The following is a 20,907-nucleotide window of genomic DNA, read 5'->3' as shown; positions in this document are numbered from 1 at the left end:
AGAAGAGCAGTTTGTGGTTTCCCTGTTTGAGCACTATGACAGGACAGTTTGAATAGCTAGAAAAGAATTTTGTTTGCTAACTGACAGAAGAATAAAGTCTCAAAAAACTTTTTGATTTTAAATGGTCCTCTAAATTCCTGCAACCCCTTTGAATTTTGAATTGAAATGAATGTTTCAGTCCAACACAATCTTGATTTTAGTTCATCTTGGCTTCTAACCTAATGAAGACAGACAAAAAGGTTCAGACCCATCACCAAGATGTTCTGTGAATACTGTTTAGTGAAAGAGAGCTAGTTTTCTGTTTCTAGAAGTAACTGGCATATAAATGCACCAAATTAAGTCAAAATTTCTCTTTCTTAGTTCAACAATCCATCTGTCACAAGAGATACCAGCAGGTATTGTGCCTTAGTACTGAAGCGTCTTCAAGCCCATGCAAGATGTTAGTGAATGACAGATAGAAATTATATCCCTTCTGTCAAGTCTGAATATAGGTTGTAAGATTTCTGACACTGTATTATGCTACCATCTACTGGTTCACGTTAAATTAAACCTCTGAACTTTCCCTCCAACTCACTCATCCTACAAAAAAAAAAAAAAATCAGTTTCTACAAAGGCTTAAAATTGCAAAATATTAATTTGAAATTTTTAAAGGTAATTTCACAGTTCTACTCAGCTTTTGTCTTCTTTTTACTAAGCAGATGCAAGAGTGACTGTTAAATATGTTCAGAACGATTTTAATCAAGATAAACCAAACTCATCCACTCAGTTACTTACATTCGGCTAGTTTCAATGTTCTCAGAGTGCGGTTCTCCTGGTGATCTGCAAAACCAGATAGAAAACCTTAAGCACTGCTTGTTCTTTTTAGTCACTACAATATGAAGTTATGAAAGATGGAATGTGATAAGTGTATTATTGCCACTAAAAGCATCAACTTTTTGATACTTGCAGATTTAATTTATCAAACCCTAGAATACAGTTTATTACATAAAAGATGATAGTATAATTAAGCCAAATTTCCCTAAGAAGGAGAGCACTTTTTCCCCACGCTTACGCAACAGGAGCCATTAGGGAAGAGATCTGCTGGCAGTACTTCCGCATTCAGGCTGCACAGTGCTCCAGTTCTCGGCTAATTCTTCACAACCACTTCTGTAACCAAAATGTGTACTCAAAGATTATCAGTGATCAACTGCAACCAACTAATTCTCTACAGAGCTGGACTCTAAGAAGTAGCAGCTCAGAAACAGGGTCCAAAAGGATATCAAAATGAATTTTGCATCTCTCTCCACCTGAATTCATGGAGCTAATCTCACAGACAGCTTTGTGTTTTCTTCAATCCAGCCAAGAGATCAGCCAGTAATATTCAGAATTAAGTGTTATTGCCTAGCACAAGCAGCACCTGTGTTTAGCTTGGCAACCCCATTGACTTAATTTACAGACTAATTGAAGGGGTATAGCTCCATACTAACTTAAAGTAGACTAAATTATAGTTATTCAGCTCCTCCTTGTTCCTATCTTCCTTAAGAGAGCACTGATTCAACGGTTAGCTTTTTTTCAGACAGTATTTTTTTTCTCTCTTTGAGGGAGAACTTCCCCCTAGCCAGTGAGTTTGTAGCCAGACAAGCCAGAAGACAAGGCAGTAAAAATGCAGCAGTTTTGATTCCTATCATCTTAGGATGCCTTGAAATCAGACCTTATGGAACATTTGCTTGGGAACAACCTTTGGTACAGCTGACCAGAACTGCCATGCTGGAAATACTGTGCAAGGAGTGGAAACAAAGCACAGCCATTACAGTAAAAACTCTGCAGCTTAGATGAACAAAAATGTCTTTCATGACAGCTCTCTAAAAACAGAAGTGAGCTAAAGTCTGCAAACAGAACTAACTTTTTAGGTTTCACCAGAGTCTGCTGGGAGACTTCAGTTAGGACAGCTAAGCAGACTTTCCCGTAGCTTTACAGGGAAAAAAAATCTTTATTTATAGGAATGCAATTTCTAAACTTCTCTATTTATTATATACCTATATATAATATTCTAAATGCTATTGGAAATTTCCACATGTAACCTGATACATTCCTTTTTTCCTGTTTCATTGTGCTATTTTACTGGATGGTCTCTCCTATTAAAGCTTGGACTGCTTTCCAAACTCTCTACTAAAATTTTAGTTCCTTTTCTGAAATACCAGATCTTAACAACTTTTTGGATTCTACTAAACAGACCCAGTACCTAGAAGGCATTTCTGGCAAATAACTTACAATTCCTAGGTTAGATGGATACTGTGTGGTGACAGATGATGCAGAATAGGAAATTATTTGTTTGTACTTCAATAACTTATAAAATTTAACAGACACTAGGGACAGAATTCTGAACTTCCTATACAACTAACATTATATTCATGCTTAAAATGTAAACTCTTTAACTGGAAAATGACATAAAAACTGCCCAATCTCAAAATTTGGCCTCTATTTACTACCTCCAAATTACATTTCCCTTACTCATTAAATTCAGGACTGACAAGATAGTTGCTGACAGAAATAATGCTCAGCAGCAAAACAATTAAGAATTTCCCTTTAACTCCAGTGACCAAAGCAAGCCTCTAAATGCTTAGTGAAAAGAATCTCGATTTTTTTTCCCCACTCATTCACCTGAGCATGTAAGTGTTACAAGCTGGAATAGTGGAAAGACACATGTTTATATTCATACTGGTTAGCTCCTCTATTTACTTCCAGGACTTCAGAAAATGGTAGCAAAATGTCTGGACATTTAAGGCTTTGCTTTCTTAATTCTAGTATTGGGACATACAACACACTGAGGCTTTGGGAAAGAGTAATGCTTTTAGTTGCTATGAAAATGCAAAGGAAATAGCGGTGTTAAAAGAAAAACATCAAGAATACTTAAAGACTTTCAGCCTTTAAAATAAACAGCAATATGAAGAATTACAGAAAAAGAGCAGACTGGCATCTAAACTCTGCATGTAAAAAAAGCAGCCTAGTGATGTGCAGTACAGACATGAAAACAGCTAGCAGTATATCCAAAATCTTTTCCTATCCTCACTATTTGTGAGAATATTATTAGGGCTATAAAGAGACAATAAAGTTCAGTATATGTTACTCGGGAAAAAAAAGGTTGCATCTATAAGATAAACAATGTAAGAAAAAAATACCATCTAGCTGGGTCAAAAAAGGTTTGGTCCTCTAAGGTAAGTGGTTCTGCAGAACAAAGGGTGAAAATTCCCTCAGCTTATTATTGTCTAGAACATGAACAGACCTACTATAACTATGATTTGGAGAACTATTAATGGACATATTAACTCGATTTTAAAAGGTTTCAAATGACAACATAAGCACCTAATAAAATGAGCTTTCAGTACTCAGTAAAATGAAGTGGAAGATCAATCTAATTACAGGAATTGTACTTGTTTGCTGAGAAGCTATGTATTTTGCAATACCCAATTGTTTACAAACAAGATACCTTATTATTTCCTGTGAGCAGGCAACAGTATTGAAAAACAACTATATAGTACGGCAAGACGTCCTTTCATCATGCTTAAAATCTGAAACAAGAGTTCTGTTCAGAGAAAATCTCAGAGCAAATGCTCTTAAAAATTTCAGCTTTGAATTAGATTGTAGATACTGATCACAAGACACCAACTAATCTGAATACTGCAATATGAGCTTGCAAATTCAAATGGTGGCTCATTTCCAATAACAAAGGGAGCAACTTCTCCATTCTACAAGCCACTCCTTTTACCTCCAGTGTACCTCTCTAGATGAGAAAAGTAATGGTATGCAAGCTTACACACACTTTTAACATCATCAAGCCTCTCAGAAAAATACTTCAAAACAAAAACTGAACACATGCTTGGATAAGTATGCGAAACAATTTATACAGAAATTCAGTATGACAGTAAAAACTACCAGGGACTTTTAAGTGATAGTATTGTTCTTAAGAGGTATATCATGGAGCACCACAGTGCTTGCTAGTATTTTAAAAAGCAGGCAAGGACAAACTAAGCGAGCTTTAAAATCACTGTCAGCAAAAGTGTAAGTCATCTTTGCCAGCTGACTTAAACAAACAATGTAACTTAATATTGTTTATAAAACTAACTTCAAGCCATACAAATTAAATACCTTAAAATAAACATTACAGTAGAAAAACTCCTGAGAAGCAACCTGATATGCTTTAGGCTTACCTTTTACAAGCTGTGGCCATTCGGTGACATCAGGGTGATCACAATTTTGAGTCACTGATCTAAACCCAGTTGTCGTACCAGTCTTGTATCACGCTGGGCTAAGCATAAGCTTAACAATTCTAAACAAGTAAAAATAATGTAGTTAAAAGTTCTTAAAAATTTTCAGCCAATTCTCTAAATAAAAAAAAAAAGAAGAAAAATATTGATGCTAAGCATTGTTTTATCAGTGAGATTAAGACTTACTTACATTCATTTTTTGCATGGCATTTTAGCTTCTAGAGTAACTTGCTACAGTACAATCAACTGGTAAACTTGAAAATTCAGCAACTTATTTTTAGTCTTTCTAAAAAACCAAAAGCCATACCCATCTCTTGGACCAGTGCAAAACACCCAATGTCAAGATAAGCATTCAAGGATCTGGAACTGTGTGCATAAATATGAACTGTAATTTCTAACTACAATAAAATTCTGGTAGATGTGTTGCTGCTACAACTCGATTAACATTGTTTCTTAGCAAGGCTCTGTTCCCAGGGAAGCAACAAGTAACCAGAACTTTGTTATGTCCTCTCCCCAAAAAGAAGTAAGCTATAGATATGTCAAAGTTTCAGAGGAGCAACCTTTGCTCTCTATGGCAAATCTTTTAGGTTCTTTGCTCCATTTATATCATGTGTCCTCTCTCCTCTCCCTTAAATTTTCAAAAGTATATTTTACCTGTCAATTGTTTCCCGTGATCTGGCTCCACTGGTATAAATTGAAGGGTTGGTCCTTTACTTTGTCACGCAGGTGGCAGCCAATGATCACTCAGCAATACTCGTGCCCAGAGCGCCCTGGGACCACCCCAGCTGATTACTTCCATGGCTGAAAAGGAACCAGTTAGTCTCTTACCTACTGCTGTTATCTACTCTAAACTAAAGTTAACGGATAAAATATTTCCAAACATAATCCTCAACACTTAGTTCATCCCATCTCTCTCCCACCCAAGCTCCTAAGTGCCCTGGAGAAAGCCAGAAAAGAAAAAAGGCCTCTGAAGGACAATCAGATGACAAATAGCATTCACTTTCTGCTAAATAAGGTTTTGATACAAATTGCAATGTTAATATTGTATTTAGTAAATAAAAAGTCATCTTACTTTCTCTTAAACAGTAGCTATGAAAACAGACCTCTGTATAGTATCCTGAGAAGTTTATTCCTGTGGTAACCCAGATGAAACCCCACATTTGCAGGTTGCCATGCAGCAAAAGCCTCACACAGAATGAAGGTGCACAAAGCTATTGAGGGCACAGCCACAGCTCTCTGCAACACCTACAGACATAACAATCTGGTGCAAATACTAAGAGAGCACATCAAACAGCTTTAAATATTTAGTAAAAAACATTTATTTATTTACTGCACCTTCTTTTGTGCTTCAGCCCAACTTATTACAAGAGTATTGCAGTAAGATCTTACCAAGGCTCACGATTTTCTAAAGTTTGTCAGAAAACCTGCCAAATTTTGCCAATCTACTAAAATTTGCCATTCTGCCACAAACTCTGCACAGAACAAAATTTGTCTTAGTTTCAGAATGATGCTCATTATCATTCATTGAGATAGGTAAAGAGCCATCTGTTGATTTTAACATCAGTAATATTTGAGTGTTCTCATCATAACACAAGTGCAGTTGACACCAGGAAAGTAAAAAAGCAGGCTACCAAAAATCTCCAAAACAAAACAGAGGTTCTCCAGTACTTATGTTTCATAGGTATAAATTGTCAAAGTTTAACTGAGTCAATGCTAGGACCACAGAACACTGATTAAAAGTCAGTTGGAAAGGTTCCTCATCTGTCAACATTACAGAACAGGGTAAAGACTTTCCATTTAATGTTTGCTGACCATCAGCTGTACAGAAAGGCAACAACCCAAGATGCTGATGCAAAACTAAGAAGCTGTAAAATACTGCTCTGCTTATGACATTCTGATTAAGACCTGAAGGCATCCACTTCCAGGCAAGCCTTAGTTTTGAGGAAACAGATGCCTATTCTAACACTGCTTCTAGCAGTTTGCCCAAGTAACTTTTAGTACTCTGGTCAGAGGACAGTGGTATCATCTCTAAAGCCTCATTGGTTGGGAAATCTGCATTCTGTCTGACTACTGGAAATATCAGCTCATGTTCTGGAGTGTGTCTGACCAATTACTCTCTACCTAGACTTGGTCCTGTATCACCCAGACTATTGACAAAAACTTATTACAGTAGTCTTCCATTCAAATGGATGCATGCTGGAACACCAGGTTGCCATCAACCTTAGTAAAACAAAGCTTTCCTGAGGCTGTTGCATATGGGAGAAGTCATGAACACAACTGACAATAGTGAAGGAGCACATGAAGTGCTGGTGCTGGATTTAAACACCCCTAGATTTTGGAATGTTAAAAGATATACTTTAAGTTGGCAGCTACACAGTCATAATCAAGGCAAGTTGTGCCAAGGCCTGATACAGAACCAAATCTGTTAGTCTCATTTACCACACCACCAAACATAGTATCTACAGCAGTTCTGTGATGGGAGGCAGTGTCTGAACTGCCACAAATCTCACTGAGAGTGGTGTTATATTTTAGTTGAATGGTATGCTCTGTCTCACCCCTGGAAAATGTCTGGTTTATTCCAAGCCTGTGACCCTCCCTGCAGTGTCCCGTGTCTGTAATCCCATTGCCCAGTCTGTTCCATGCCCACTTTGAATCTCCCTGTTCAGTGTGCCGGGGGGACGGTTCTCTCTCTCTCTTCTCCAGCTCTCCTGGCTGGTGCTCCCTCAGCCCCTCTCTCCCTCTCCCCTTTCCCCCCTCACTCCCCCAGAAACCATGCTGCCTCCCGGGGGTAGCACCCCCAATAACCCCTCATCTAATGAGCACCCCCAGAAGCCCTGTGGAGTCTCCTCGCCTGCCTGCTGCTACCAGCGAACTCACAGCCTGGGGGGGCCTCCCTGGGGACACCCCCGAAAGGCACCGTGACAACTGAGCTGAGGTTAACTCATCTAAGTCTTGTTGTGAAACTTGTATCTACAAACTGAATTTGTCATGGGTCAGAGCTTTGAGTCAGGTAGTTTCAGCATTTCTGATTTGTGCACCATACCTTAAAACCAGACTTACTGTACTGTGGTCTAAAATTCTCATGCTTCTTTTCAGCAGTCTAGATGCAAAAAACCTTAATGAATCATTTTTCTCTTTTATCTCCTTCTCATCCTACCTTCCCCACCTATTCTTGCTGCCACTCTTTTGGGACAGAATATGATTGGCAAGGATTCCCTAGCATAGATGAAGGAATTAATTTTTCTAAAACCTTACTCATTAATGCACCAGCAGAGTAGTATCTGCTGGCAGAGACCAGGACATTGAAACACAAGGTGGGTGGTGAAGGAGACAGCCATCAAAGATTTATTCTGAATATATTTCAAAGGACATTCTGAATGCTTGATACAAACAAGGCACAAAAACCTCCAACCTGGTTAAGAGAGTTGAAAGACACTACTTGATTAGGAAAGGAAAACCATACTGATGAATACACTAAGATCCTGGAAAACAGTATTATGAATTGTGAATTGGTCTAAATCAACTGCTTTTCTATCACAGGAATTTCTCCACAAAAAATCTCCTCTGTTTGTAACTACCTTAAAGAAGATAGAGCAGCCTCAGAACAGATATTTATTCACATTACTCAAATTTCTCTGGTCCTCACTGTTATGATCAGCATGGCTTACAGTTTAGGCTTTTAGAGACACACTGAGCAGCTGAAAAGATGAAAGGAAGTTTGTGCCTATGGAGTATGTCCAAAAAACCCAAGATGGCTGTCAGGCTCTTTGGGACTGGCAGGCTCCAGGACAAGCACATCTGTGTCTGCCTAGTGACTATTTACTAGGGGTAGAATCAACTAGGGCTGCAACTACACCTATTACAGTCAGCAAGACATGAAGACATGTCTTCAAACCATCTATCTGAAAAGCTCTGACTTGAACTCGCCCTCATCAAACAGGAACGGGATAAATAATGTTTATGCAGTGATCTGGAACAACATCCATTTCTCCAAGATGGCACAGGTCAGTATTTTCTTAAAATAACGTTCCTATCAACTCAAGGAGTTAAACAATGAGTGAAAGAACAAGATGTCAGAAAGGAAGTTCAGAAGCATCAAAAGGGGCTAAAAGCAACTTTGTTGCATAGTTCGATCAAAGATCTCAGCACATTTCCTTAAACCTTGAAAGTCTACAAGCATGAGGCAAGAAGAGGTTCCCAACTTCAACATACAGAACCTAAAGCCACACCCTGGAGATTGTAAGTACTTATTTTTCAGCAACCAAAAAAAAAAAAAGGCAAATAACTTCCAGGCAGGAATCACTTATTTGAAGATTGTTACCTACATGGATTCCTTAAACCTGCTATTTATTATCCCTGAGTTATTTGATGGTCACCTTCTGTGAGAGCAATTCAATCTGGCAGTTGACACACAGTATCTGAGGCCGAGAAGATCCCCTAGAGAATGAACACTTTCCTTATTTAAACTATAACTTCTGATTGACTTATTGATAGAGTGGCACTTGTAAGAATTTAAGTTTCCTTTACAAAGGAATTTTAGCTATCTACCCAAGTAGTCTTTGATCCAAATTTAAGATTCTCTTTTTGATCTATGATGAAAATAGGGGTGATTCACTGTACAATGAAGTGCCATGGTCTACCTTGCCTTTCAGTACCAGAATTTTAGTTGCTTAATTAAATATATCCATCTCTCTCAAGAATATACCACTGAAGACAGCTTTTGAAGGTCTTCTGAAGAGTCCCTCTGAATGCTCCAAGAATGAATTTTATGTATTTCCAGAATGACTTTGAGTACTAAAATGAAACAATCTATACAGTAAGAAACTGGCACCTAATAGGAAAGTTGTCCTTTTATAACTTGAGATTGAGGCAAATGTCCTGGAGAATACTCATCAAACCCCTAAATTCAATCTTCATTGTCATATGCAGAAAAAAAAAAAAAAAAGGTAATGTAATAGGCATGTTTGAGCCTGTATTTTTTCATAAAGTTGGAACTACTAATTACTTTTCTTGCCTGTATGCTGCTTCCAATGCACAAAACATAAAAGGTACATTTTTTTCATCTAATTAGTAGGCAAAATTATTACTGATTCTACAGTAAAATAAAACAGCCACTAATATAACCTGATCATATAAATCCTAATGGAGCCCAAAAAAAGCCCCAACCAAACACTGATAAGGCCTCTTTATGATTTTTTTTCCTACTGCCTGGTAAACCAAGCAATTCAACTAGTAACAGCAAATGCAAAATCATATTAGTTACTAAGCCAAAAGAATTGGGTTCTATCCTGGAAAATGCCAACCTAAAGTGACTAAAGCAGTCACAACTGACGTACAAATGTACACATGCTCCCATGTATTACAAAAAGAATGACAGATATGGCTCATGAAGGGCTCCTGGAAGAGTGTCTGTTCATCTGCACAAAGTACTTCACACATCTTCCAAACTTAAAGCCAGTTCTCCAATTATTCAATATTCTTCAAGTGTTCCAGAAGTAGTAGAAAAGAGCCACAAAGACATCATGAAGATAGAAGAAAATGCCTTGTGATTAGACAATGAAAAGAGTTCAAAGTTAATCAAGCCTATCAATACAGATACTGGAAGAAACAAAGTCTTCTCACAGCACAAAAAGAACACAAAGATCTTTGAACTGTAAGAATGCATATAAAATCGCCATTAATAGAAACTGAAGGCCCATAAATTCAAATCAGAGCAGGAACACAAGCATGCAGGATAATGAGAGCAATTAACACTTGAATAAATTATTTGGGATGGGAATCTGAATTTGTTACTATCTTCAAATTAAAGTTAGTGCTACTCTGGAATTTACATTTCAGTAAAATCACAAGTTACTGAGTTTGATAAAGGTAGACTTTTGTGTATCTCAATACAAAGAGATCAAACATAGATTTACATAAATGCTCCATCCTATAATATCTGTACACTTACTTTGTCTTGATGTCAATACTCCCCACTGTACACGTTTTGGCTGGAATAGAGTTAATTTTCTTCATAGTAGCTAGTGTGGGGCTGTATTTTGAATATGTGTTAACACAGGGATGTTTTTGTTATTGCTGTTTTTGTTACAGCTTTCATAGAGTCAAGGCCTTGTTTGCTCCTCACCCCACCAGGAGGAGGCTGGGGGTGCACAGGGAGTGAGGAGGGTTCACAGCTGGGACAGGTGACCCCAGCTGACCATAGAGCCATTCCATATGATAAGGCATCATGCTCAGTGTATAAAGCTGGGGGAAGAAGAAAAAAGGAGGAATGTTCGGAGTTACGGCATTTGTCTTCCCAAGTAACTGTTACATATATGGAGCCCTGCTTTTCTGGAGAGGACAGAACATGTGCCTGTCCACAAGAAGTGGTGAATGAATTCCTTGTTTCGTTTTGCTTCATGCACAGCTTTTGCTTTACCTATTAAATTATCTTTATATAACCCACGAGTTTTCTCACTTTTACTCCTCCAATTCTCTTCCACATCACACTGTGTGGGTAGGTGAGAGAGTAGCTGTTTGGTGTTTAGTTGCCAGCTGGGGTTAAACTATGATATCCATAAATCACAGAGTAACAGAAAAATATCTAATGTTTGCTCCCATTCCCTCCCCTGAGGCTAAAAGCTAGAGGCTTGCATGTTATTCCCATTTTCTACAGCTGCTCCTGCAACTCTGGACTCTAAATTTCGCCTTCATATCTGGTTTTGGTTTAATATTTCAGTGAGATCATATACATATTTTGTTCACCTTTGTAAAAGAAGGAAAAATCCAAAACTATCTTTAGCTTCTGTGTCTTACACTTAGACCACAGTTGATTTTTTTTCTTCCACTACACATACACACCTGATTTTTATTTTTTTTCGCAGAACCATTTGTTTCTATTTCTGTTATATTATACCTGTTACTTCAGGCTCCCTCCAAAACGATACACAGCCACGAACAAAAAGCCCTTTCTACATCAGTGGGTGAAATCCAATCACCTATTTAAATGTCTTCTACTAACTCTTTTATTGGCTCCTCATCATGTTAAGTTATTTTGCAGTCAGGTAAGTTTTACAGCTTCACTTCAGCTTTACTACTTAAACTTTTATTTCATCTGTCCTTTTGCTTATTCTCTATTTTGATTTCTTTTGCCACCCATCTTTCTGTTCAACAGCATGTTTGTTTAAATATAATTGATATTAAAACCAAGCAACCATGCAATTCTGTAGTATGACATTCAGCTTTTCTGATGTTCCATTAGTATTTTTTTACTCACAATTTGTGGGGGATTAGAGGGAAATTCTTCATCAACTTATGAAGCACATACCATTACAAAGACTCTATGCATACATACAGTGGCAAGCAGTTAAACATCCAGAAGAAAAACAGCCAGCAGGCATAATGGCAATAAAGAAATAATGGCTTTGGTTTGAAGAAGAGCCATCATACACAGAACTGGTATTGACACTGGAGAGCAAGAAGCAGGTGGGTGGTCCCAGTGGTGCTGTGGGTGCAAAAATGAATATACACTACCTTCCAGATGCCTGCTAGAGTAAAGGACCAATCTATACAATTCTCTCAGGAACATCTGGATTGTGACAATGTAACAATGTAGCTTTTTGAGAGACTTACAATTTTTAATTAGTACACACTACAGCTAAAGTTTCAGCTTAGAATTAACAGTTTTATTAGAGCCTGTCTACAGCTTCCTACGAAACAGAACTTAAAAAGACATCAAACAACTGTTCTGCAAATTTGAGATTTCTAAACTTTAAGTATATTTCTCAGTTAATTATCTTGGAAAGAAAAATCCAGACATAAACCCATGGCACAGAAAACTCGGATCAGCTTCCTCACAATTTAAGTGCTCAAAAGAGAAAGTACACACATGGCTTAGAAACTGTTATTGAAATAACTACATACAATCTTGTATATGCATTAACAGATAGACTTAATATGGAAGAAAAATTAACTTAACTGTTGTTTTTCTCAATGTAGTGATGCTAAAAGTTTCAAAAATTCTCCATGTACCAAGTCGCAGAACTACAGAACTTAAGAAGACACTACAAAGTAGTGCAGTAACACCAGGTATTACTAGAGAATTAGACCAGAATTAAGTTAGGAAATGGCAATTAAAATAACTACAAGTTCAAGTTCCAACCCTGCCACAATACATGTACATGCTTTTAAGCTGGCTGGACATTTAAGAGCCTAGACAAAAAAGAGATGCCATGTGCCATGGGTTTATGTTAACACTGCTAATAAAGATTGTATTTCTCTATTTCCCAGCATTCCTATTTGTAAACCTGACTTACAATAATGACTGCATAAATTTTCTGCAAGTTCTAAACTTATTTTTCAAGTCATAGCCTCACTATAAATATGTTCAGTAGCAAATTTAAAAAAACCACACAGCTCTCAGAAACACACCAGTTCTTATCCAATCCATGGAGAAATAAATGGATGGTGGCAGCATGATGATGAGCTTGTTAAATCAAAAGGGAATTCACCAATGTTATATCATCAATATTTATTTTTCCCCAAGAAAAATCAAATAAGTTATTTTCTAGAGAATTATGACTAAGCAATAGATATCATAGTTTAAAAAGGGAAAAATTAATGTGTGCTTCTTCCTGAATTAATTTTCAACATTTTTTTTAAGTCTCAGTGAAGAAAAGTATAACTATTTGCTATTACAATTATAAGCATACAAACAATTTAAGTGGAAACATAAACATACCATATCTTTCCAGAGCTGCAGAATCTTGTTCTTTCAAATTCTAAAATGGACTTCTACAGTTCTTGTACCTATAATGCAAAACATTTGAATTCAGTTCTTGCATTATGCTCCATACTAATCTGAAGCTCAATACAACTTCTAAACAATACATTCAAAAGTGCCTATTTGATTAGTCACAAATCTGCAACTAAAGGAAACACAGAATCATAGAATATGTCAAGTCAGAAGGGACCTACAAGGATCATCATATGAAACTCCCCACTCTTCACAGGACTACCTAAAACTAAACCATATAAAAATAAATCACACCTCTAACAGAAAAGCACAACAGAAAATAATTATTATGTTACATGAGCTACAAAAGCATGAAGTTCATACACAGTGTTCCCTATTCTTTCCCCTGTAGTGATGCAATAGAGTTTTACAATTCCATTCATCCAGTTCATTACAAATACCAATTTCCTTTCTCCTTCCCGCCCCTTATTTTGTCCTTTTTAAAATTTTATTTAAGAACTGGCATTTATAATAATAATAAAAAATAAACATTCAGGGGAAATCACAGATAGAATGAAATTGTTCTCTGTGCATAAAACTGCTGGAGTTCAGTATGCTTTTCTATAAATTCATTTTCTGAGAAGTCATAATTAACAAGGGACTAAAACATACTTGAAATATTTTCAACAAACACCTAAAAGCACAACCAGCCTCGAGGGAAAAGGTGACAGAAACAGACACATATGCATATAACTAAAGAAAGATAGGGGTTGTGGATTCCCCATTACTGAAAGTGCTCAAAACCAAGCTGGATGGGGCACTCAGTAACCTGGTCTAGTGAAAAGTGTCCCTGCCCATGGATGAGGCTTGTAGTTAGATTTTTTTTCTTTGAGGTTCCCTACCAACCCAAACTATTCCCTGATTCTATAAAATCTACTAATTATTTTTCAAAAAAGTTAGTAATTTGGCACAGAATATCACATTTTCAGCACTGTGAAGATTTAATACATAATTTCTTGGCTTAAAACTCTATTAAGAGCAAACAAATCCAATGCAGCCTATTTAGGCTGATCTCCAATATAGATCAGGGTTCCCACATAGGAAACCTCGATCTGGTTACCTTAATAAAACATTCAGTTTTATTTTAGAAGATGTCAAACCAGTGAGAAATCATTTGGTGTCAGGGGCCAAATTTGTTATCAGGGAACTGTAATGGGGTGATCCTGGGCCAGTTTTGTCACTAAAGCTCCAGGCACTATCAATCTGAGCGCATTCTTTTGTATTAAAAAAAATGAAGTTACATAGGGTAGCCTTTTTTTGTGAAAAAGGACTGCTATTTCAACAAACAATTCTACTAATTATGTAGTTTTCTGTACAGTTAGGATTACTGTGTTAATGATATGTAAATATGGCAATAAAACTTTGCTACCATTCAGAAAAAAAACAGAAGAAAAATTCATCTGAACAACATGAGAAGGTAACTGATGATTTTCCTATTTGCAAGTAGCACTTCCACTCCATATCCACAGCAGAAATCCAAAATATTTTATATTCTACTAAATAATAATTCTTCATTCACTGTGGTGTCAATAGACAAACTCAGAGGTATTCTGACAAATGGAACCAATATTTTCACACTTTGTGTTGCAGGACTTCCAGATTCAATATGTACCTTTGTTCCTGTACAGACATAGAGCAGTGTCATCTGTATAAAATTCTCTCATTCTCCTCTAAGATACAGAAGCACAAATTTTCAGTATGCACAGAGTAGGAGGAGAGCTCCAAGTACAGCTTGAAAAAGTATTGCAAATACATCTACCAGGGTTCTTATGATTATTGCCCGGCAACAGAGACAAAAAAAAAATGGTTCCCAAAAGAACTGAAGCTATGGAGTAGCGTAGGACCGTACAACTGATAGAGGAAACACGACCACAGCAGAGGAGATGTAGATAGGTTATTTGCATAATAATACACAGCAACAGAAGAGCAAATCCAACAACACAAAACTGAAGTTCCTGGACTTCCAGTTCTTCTCCTTCAGTCTCTCCCCAACAGCTACCACTAAGGCAGAACAGAGTTCAGCAGTCTACTAAGTCTAAAGTCTACATTTGCTCAAAGGCTACATGACAACACAAAAGGAAATAAGGCTCTGTAATGCTTGTCTAAAAGGTATGAAAATTATTTCATGAAGTCAGATGCATTTCAACATTCACCTTCAGTATACTTAATTAGCACTAAGCCACATCTGCCTAAAAAAAAATGCAAATAACAATATGACTAAAAGCTTGGCCAACCTTACTGCTTCCACTCCACATTTAAATAAACAAACAAACAAACAAAATCTCGATTGATCATGTGACCAGAGCCAAAAAACTGCTTGTTTACAACCACATCATACATTCACATTTTCAATAAGGAGACTTCAAGGCACACTGAATTAAATTAACACAGACAGTAAAGCACTGAATTAACCACACTGTCGCATAAGGAATTACAAAATATTTAAGAAATTAATTGTAAAATACAAAAATTATTTCGTAACTCTTATGTCTGGCCCGATAAAAAATTTCATTAAATCATCTCTGTCAGGTGCTTAGATTATGTTTTCCACTTGTGGTTTTGAGTTGTTGTGTTTGTCTGGTTTTATCCAATAACTGTAATACAAGAGGAATAGAAGAGAAAAATTCTGAGAGCACTAGCCTAAAGAAATAACACCTAGTATTACAAATTTTCTGACACAATTTCAAGTATTTAAATTAAATTAAGAATAATTTTCTTCCACAACTAACATTCTTAAGAGTAAACCAAATCACATTAGCCAAGTAAAAAACAACTATTCACAAACATCCTTCTTTCAATCAGATATTCAGGTTATAGGAATCATGCAAATGGAGTATTTTTCACAACCTTACTCCGGAAAGGACTCAGTCTTTGCAAGGAAGAAATACCAGTGTTTCACAGAAGTGATACACTCAGGAGCTCCCTTGTCCTTGAAATCTGATGGGATTTGTAGGTTGTGTGGACTCTTAACTATGTATTTCTGTTGGCTACAAAAAGCAAATTTTGCTACACCAGCTGAAACACAAGGTGTTGCTACTCAGCAAGTGAACACTAGTATACCTTGGACTTTCTAAAAATAAACCTGGGTGTACACACATAGTAAAACATAATATTCATCACCAAGACTTTGGACATGAGATTTCATTATGAAAAAATAAGCAATCATTATCTGAATATAGCTATACAAATAAGAAAAATGAAAGATTGTATTGGAAACAGAAATTCTGAGGTAGTGACAGACCTCTTCAGTATTATCTAGCTTTGCGGAAGTTTTTGATTCCTTTTAAGAAAATGGCAAATACCAAATTGTAAAGTAAAAATATTTAAAGTAGTAGTTAGCTCAAATATACAACTAACCATAAACAAAAGTCGTCTACAACTATGATAGCCATTCTTGAAGTATTTTGACCTACGTACTATTTGAGAGGTTGAGTTCCTTTAAGAGCCACTCCACCACCTGCTAACAGCCCAAGCCTGCTGAACTGCAGCTGCTCCAGCCTGGGTCCCAGGGAGCATACCAGAGCAGGAGTACACAAGTAGTGCCGGAGCCCGGCTGCCTGGACAAGCCTGGCATCTCTCAGTGCCTCGCAAGCTTGGCAACACAAGATAGATCACTCTTGTGCCTCCCTGGCACAAAGCTCCTAAGGGCAAGGAAGAGGGTGTCTGTCATCCAGATCTCATTTTATCGATGTCTTAGGTGTAATGATTATCAAGGAAGCATTAAAAAGTCCTAAAAGCAGTCTGCCAAAGGAAGCAAAGAGCATGGTCTTCTCTATGGAGAGATGAACTACCTTCACACCTAGAACTCTAGCTCGGTCAGAAGTCCTGTCACAGTCCTCAAACAACACCAGAATGAAATGCAAACTATGTGGACTAATCATTGCCAGACCATTATGCAACAAACCCTAACAGAGGCTCTGTAATTTTCTGCTTGTGATCCTACCGATCCACAGGCCACCAAGATCAAATTTCCTTTGGGTTTCAAACCACTCTTTAGTTTTTGAAAATTAAATTTTGTTTTTAGTTGTTTAGCTCACAGCTTTGACATTCTGTCACACAAGGAAGGAACATGAAGGCACATAGAGGACAGGAGATTTGAGACAGCCAGCATGGCTTCACCAAGGGCAAGTCCTGTGGACCAACCTCATGGCCTCCTATGACAGAGCGACTGCATCAATGGACAAGGGAACAGCTACTGATGTCATCTATTTGGACTTCTGAGGCCTTTGACACAGTGCCCCACAACACCCTTCATCCTAAATTGGAGAGATAATGGATGGACTCTTTGGTGGATGAGGGATTGGTTGGATGGTTACACACAGCGGGTAATGGTCAATGACTTAATGTTCAGATGGACATCAACGGCATGAGGTGTCCCCCAGGGGTCCATACTGAGACCAGTTCATCAATGACAGACAGTGGGACCTAATGTACCCTCAGGAAACCTGCAAACAATACTAAGCTATATGGTGTGATTGATATGCCTGAGGAATGGAATGCCATCCAGAGGGACCTGGACAAGACTGAAAAGTGGGCTCGTCAGAACCTCACCCAATGAGTCCAAGTACAAGCTCCTGAACCTGGGTTGACAACACCTGGTATCAATACAGGTCAGGGGATGAGGGAATTGGCAACAGAAGTAATTACAGAAGAACTTGGAGATCCTGGCTGTTGGAAGGCCAGTCCTGTCCCAGCAATGCGTGCTTGCAGTCCAGAATGTATCCTTGGCTGCATCAAGAGCAGCATGGCCAGCAGGCCAAGGGAGACCAGTCTGCCCTTTTACTCCTCTGAGACCCCACCTGCAGTGCTGCATCCAGCTCTGGAGTCCTCAAGCACATGACAGACACAGACCCGTTGGAGAAAGTCCAGAGTAGGGCCATAAAAACTATCAGAGGGCTGGAGCAACACTCCTATGAAGAAAGTCTGGAGAAGAGAAGGATCTGGAGAGACCTGCTTGCTTTTGTTTAATACTGAAGAGGAGCTCACAAGACAGAGGAGGACAAACTTTTTACAAGGGCCTGCTTGACAGGATAAGAGGTAATGGCTTTTAACTAAAAGAGAGTAGATTAAGATGATATCAGAAAGTAATTTTTTACAATGAGGGTGGTAAAACACTGGAACAGATTGCCCAGGGATAGGAGATGTCCCATCCCTGGAAATATACACAGTTAAGCTGGACGGGGCTCTGAGCAACCTGATCTATTTGAAAATGTCCCTGCTTATTGCAGAGGAATTTGGACTAGATGACATTTAAAGGTCCCTTCCAACCCAAACTATTTCAAGTCTGTGGAAAAAAAAAGTAATGCACTCCATATCAAGCAGTCAAGTAGTACCTCAGTTAAAGTTGTCTTATATCCACCACCACTGTAATCCACCTCTGAGTGACAGTCCCACTTCCGTCATACTACATAAGATAAATATGATTCTCAGAAGCAAGTTATGTTAGTACACAGAGCATGTTTTTTAAATTATTTGAATGGATGCAAACAGCAATGCTTTTCAATGAAAAGTACTGGGACAGCTACATACTGTGAATGACCTTTTCAAGCCACTGGACCGAAAAAAAAAATTCAAAGCTCTGCTTTGCTAACTAGAAGTTTCTCTAAAAAAAACCCATATATAGCTCTGTTCCAAGGAAATGCACGTAGCTTCAAAAGAAGCAGATCACCCCTCTTACCTAAGACAGTGAAGTGAGGGTCCAGAAGGAAGCCACCCATTTAGTTCCACTCAGCAGAACAACTGCAGCTTCTCCTAATTCTTCACCACTCTGTAAAACATGGGTAAAGAACCATGCAGGACGGTAACGGAAAGAGTATCGGTAAAGACTGACTTCCACCCCCTTCCTCCATTCAGCAGTTTGCATAATACAGGGAAGCAGGCTCAACCTATTAAAGTAAGTAAGAAGTAGTTAATGCTTCCTTTAAGAGATCCATTCATAAGAGTATTTGTTAGACAGAACTATGATATTTAATTCATAATGTAATTTTGTACCCAGCAAGTTATTTTGTCAATAAGCTTTATCCCTCCTAACCACAGGAAGGTGCTGCTATTCAAAAATAGCAATTTAAAGTGCTATTTAGTCAGATGTTACATTGCCAAACGTGAGTCCTGAATCTCAACATTACTTGATTTTCATATTCTTCCTATGAGGTTATTTTCCTGAAGAAATGTGTCACCAGCTGCTGTAGTTACTGAAGTGTTGCTTCATTACAAAATGTTACCTTTAGACTATATTTGCTGACTTTCTGCTAACCAACCAGATATGTTACACACAGTACTATACCTATGAACCTGCTTTTTTTCAAACTTTAATTCATGGACAACACAGCTTTATGAGGCTATCAGGCACTGCCTGCTAATACAAGAATTTAAAGCAGTAAATGTTAAGGTCAAAGCATTTAAGGTGATAAAATTCACTTCAAACATGAGATCTGCTCACTGCCGTTGTCTCTGGGAACCAGCTATTTAGCACAACTTATAGAACTTCTGGGAGGGGGTAATTTTATTTATTTTTTTTTTTTTAGAAAGTAAACAACATACTCTAGATTTTTTCATTACAGACCCTGACAGCAAATGTATTACTCCCCTCTTTCCAGGTACAAATCAGAATTTGATTAGTGACAGAAAACCTTTTAACACTTCTCTAAAAAATTCACAGCTGCCTTAAATACACTGGATACTTCAGAAAAATTGTAAAACACACCTCCTTTGTTTAAAAATCAATATAAATTTATTAATTAGAGTGAAGACTTGGCCCACACTACCAGAAAGGAAGACTGATGCTGGAAATGAGATCTATGACTACATACTTTATGAATTATATTCCTTTTTCCCCTCAACTGCATGTTCTATTTTTAAAAATTCGTGGCTTTCATCTTCAGGTGTATGAGTACACTGGTGTGGGGAGGGAGAACGACATTTCCTGCGTTTAAAAGAAGATGAATTCTCTCTGGACATTCACTAAGTAAACTAAAACAAAAAGTAACAGAGGAGAAAAAAAATCTTTCCTGCACAGCAAAAATTTGGATGATGCATATTTACAAAGCCATAAAAACTGAATTGATTCCATGGTAAGTGCCATATCATGTACTATGCTAATTACTGTTTATAGAAAATGTCATATTTTTAAACATGCTCACAATTAAACATGTTTATAACTTAAAACTCAACTCTGGTTAAGCAGACCTGTGAATTCTGAGAACTAGTGAAGAATATGTCAACAAAGAACATAATTATAGTGAAATGAGCATGATTTTATACAGTGTATGCTGGGTCCTGGTGGTACATGTGACATTTTATACTTTCAAAAGAGAAGTTAAACCTGGCTCTTTTTCGTATCATTTATTTTCTCAAGTTGATTAAAACAACTGGGGACAATTTCCAGGTGCTCTAACACAGATTCCAACAGCCTGAGAACATCCCTAGATGTATTCAAAATAGGCACACAGTTTTCAATTCCATTCACAAAAGAATCATCGTTCCCATGTTTCTAAACAGCAGCAGCAATTAAAAAAGGAAAATACTGGAAGTCTTGTTTGTTATTTAAAAAAAAGGATCAAACCCACACAACTTTAGAGTTCTGAAGAGGACTTGGACTGAGAAATCTCAGGCTTTAAAACATACTGCTGTCAAGCCTGACTTTTTTTTACCAAGTCACAGAAGCATACCCTGAAATAAACCTGAACAAATCAAACACTCATTTTGGTATCTAACTTGGTGCTTTTGTTTCTATATTCTTAGGAGATGCTCAGGACACTCTAGTGAGGAGAAATAGCAAACACCTCTGGTAAGCAAAATGATCTTCTTAATTCCAGCAGGAAAGATGCTACACTAAATAGCAAACACTTAAGAGTGGAATGGAAGGTATTCGCAGAAGAGAGATGAAGCATC

At 37.5% G+C, this 20,907-nt stretch overlaps 1 protein-coding gene across 6 annotated transcripts in view; it reads right to left on the bottom strand.

The window, feature by feature from the left end:
• Nucleotides 1-20,907, bottom strand: part of UBE3A (ubiquitin protein ligase E3A) — a 53,884-nt gene that overhangs the window by 31,070 nt on the left and 1,907 nt on the right. Inside the window, exons 2-6 of one of the 6 annotated variants that reach the window (XM_068182681.1) lie at nucleotides 18,695-18,902; nucleotides 12,964-13,031; nucleotides 4,899-5,045; nucleotides 4,188-4,306; nucleotides 775-819 (exon numbers count right to left, since the gene is read on the bottom strand). In XM_068182681.1, the coding sequence (XP_068038782.1) occupies nucleotides 775-819; nucleotides 4,188-4,207 (65 nt within the window). In that variant the 5' untranslated portion in view covers nucleotides 4,208-4,306; nucleotides 4,899-5,045; nucleotides 12,964-13,031; nucleotides 18,695-18,902. Of the gene's footprint in view, nucleotides 1-774; nucleotides 820-3,466; nucleotides 3,549-4,187; nucleotides 4,307-4,898; nucleotides 5,046-12,963; nucleotides 13,032-18,694; nucleotides 18,903-20,907 lie in introns of all 6 variants that reach the window. The other 5 variants (XM_068182687.1, XM_068182682.1, XM_068182684.1 and 2 more) reach the window with 5 other exon arrangements.

The sequence above is a fragment of the Anomalospiza imberbis genome, chromosome 2 (assembly GCF_031753505.1).
Source record: "Anomalospiza imberbis isolate Cuckoo-Finch-1a 21T00152 chromosome 2, ASM3175350v1, whole genome shotgun sequence".
Lineage (NCBI taxonomy): Eukaryota > Metazoa > Chordata > Aves > Passeriformes > Viduidae > Anomalospiza > Anomalospiza imberbis.
This window is presented reverse-complemented; position numbering and strand designations above follow the sequence as displayed.